Source organism: Vulpes lagopus, chromosome 7 (assembly GCF_018345385.1).
Source record: "Vulpes lagopus strain Blue_001 chromosome 7, ASM1834538v1, whole genome shotgun sequence".
NCBI classification, from domain to species: Eukaryota; Metazoa; Chordata; class Mammalia; order Carnivora; family Canidae; genus Vulpes; species Vulpes lagopus.
Genome location: NC_054830.1, coordinates 44,875,602 through 44,876,881, shown reverse-complemented (window position 1 = coordinate 44,876,881; position 1,280 = coordinate 44,875,602). Strand labels below are relative to the sequence as shown.

Here is a 1,280-nt window from a genome sequence, read left to right as displayed (position 1 = left end):
GGAAGGGGATGTAGCTGGGTAGATGGGGTCTCCCTTGAGCAAAAGCTGTAATGGACAATAAAGCTAAGGAAAAAACTGAATGAACTAAAAACTGGTCCTTTTACCAAAATAAGTCAGAGATGGGGAGGTGAGAGTCGTCATGGTGTCTGTGTGATTTGCGGAGGCTGTCGCACTAGACCTTGGTCGACGTGTGCCGCCGGAGGGTAGCAGCATAAAAGATGACAACAGCAGCTAGGCCAACTTTTGAACCTGCAAGAGGTGGAAGAGGAAAAGGAGAAGGCGATTTGAGCCAACTCTCAAAGCAGTACTCAAGTAGAGACCTACCTTCTCATACAAAGATAAAATATAGACAAACTACTCAGGATGCCCCTGAAGAGGTTTGCAACCGTGACTTCAGGAGAGAGCTGGAAGAGTGGGAGAGAGCTGCTGCAAGAGAAAAAAACAGAGACTATCCAACAAGAGAACATACAACCTCCTCATCGGTGTCAAAGAAGCCTCGGTTAGACCAGATTCCTGCTGCCAACCTTGATGCAGATGATCCTCTAACATATGGGGAAGACAAGGATGAAGATTTTGAAGAGAAGAGTGATGATGACGACACTGCAGCTCTTCTTGCAGAACTAGAAAAAATTAAAAAAGAAAGAGCTGAAGAGCAGGCCAGGAAGGAACAAGAACAGAAAACTGAAGAAGAAAGAATATGTATGGAAAACATTTTGAGTGGAAACCCTCTCCTTAATCTCACTGGTCCATCCCAGCTTCAGGCCAACTCCAAAGTTAAAAGAAGGTGGGGTGATGATGTTGTTTTCAAGAACTGTGCAAAAGGTGTAGATGATCAGAAGAAAGACAAAAGATTTGTAAATGATACACTGCGATCTGAATTTCACAAAAAGTTCATGGAGAAATATATTAAATAGTACAGTTTTATGTGCTTAATTAAAGACTGTAAGGTGTAAACGATCATTCTCACTTTGTTCTGTTTTTCTCTTTCCCCATCTAAATTGTGCATAGGCCTCCCTCATTTTAAGTTCCAAACTATCTTTTCCTTTATTGATAACTTTATTTGATGAGGACTTGGGAATTGGATTAACCTGGTTTCCATCCTCTGAATATTTCCAGTAATATGCTTTCCTTTTAATATGAGAAAGGGAATCTTCTTGTAATAAATATTTTCAAAACTCGAAATATCTAAATCTGTGCCCCCAACTTTTTTTTGTTGAAATGTATACAGCTTATAAAACGTTGCACATTTTCTTTTGTGAATTGTATTTCTTTATGCATCA

General features: G+C 39.9%; 1 protein-coding gene across 1 annotated transcript; it reads left to right on the top strand.

Moving 5' to 3' along the window:
• Window positions 1-204: 204 nt before the first annotated feature.
• On the top strand, window positions 205-976 carry LOC121496287 (spliceosome-associated protein CWC15 homolog). Its single transcript, XM_041764729.1, has one exon. The coding sequence runs from the start codon at window positions 219-221 to the stop codon at window positions 912-914; it is 696 nt and encodes a 231-aa protein (XP_041620663.1). The 5' UTR covers window positions 205-218; the 3' UTR covers window positions 915-976.
• Window positions 977-1,280: the final 304 nt, after the last annotated feature.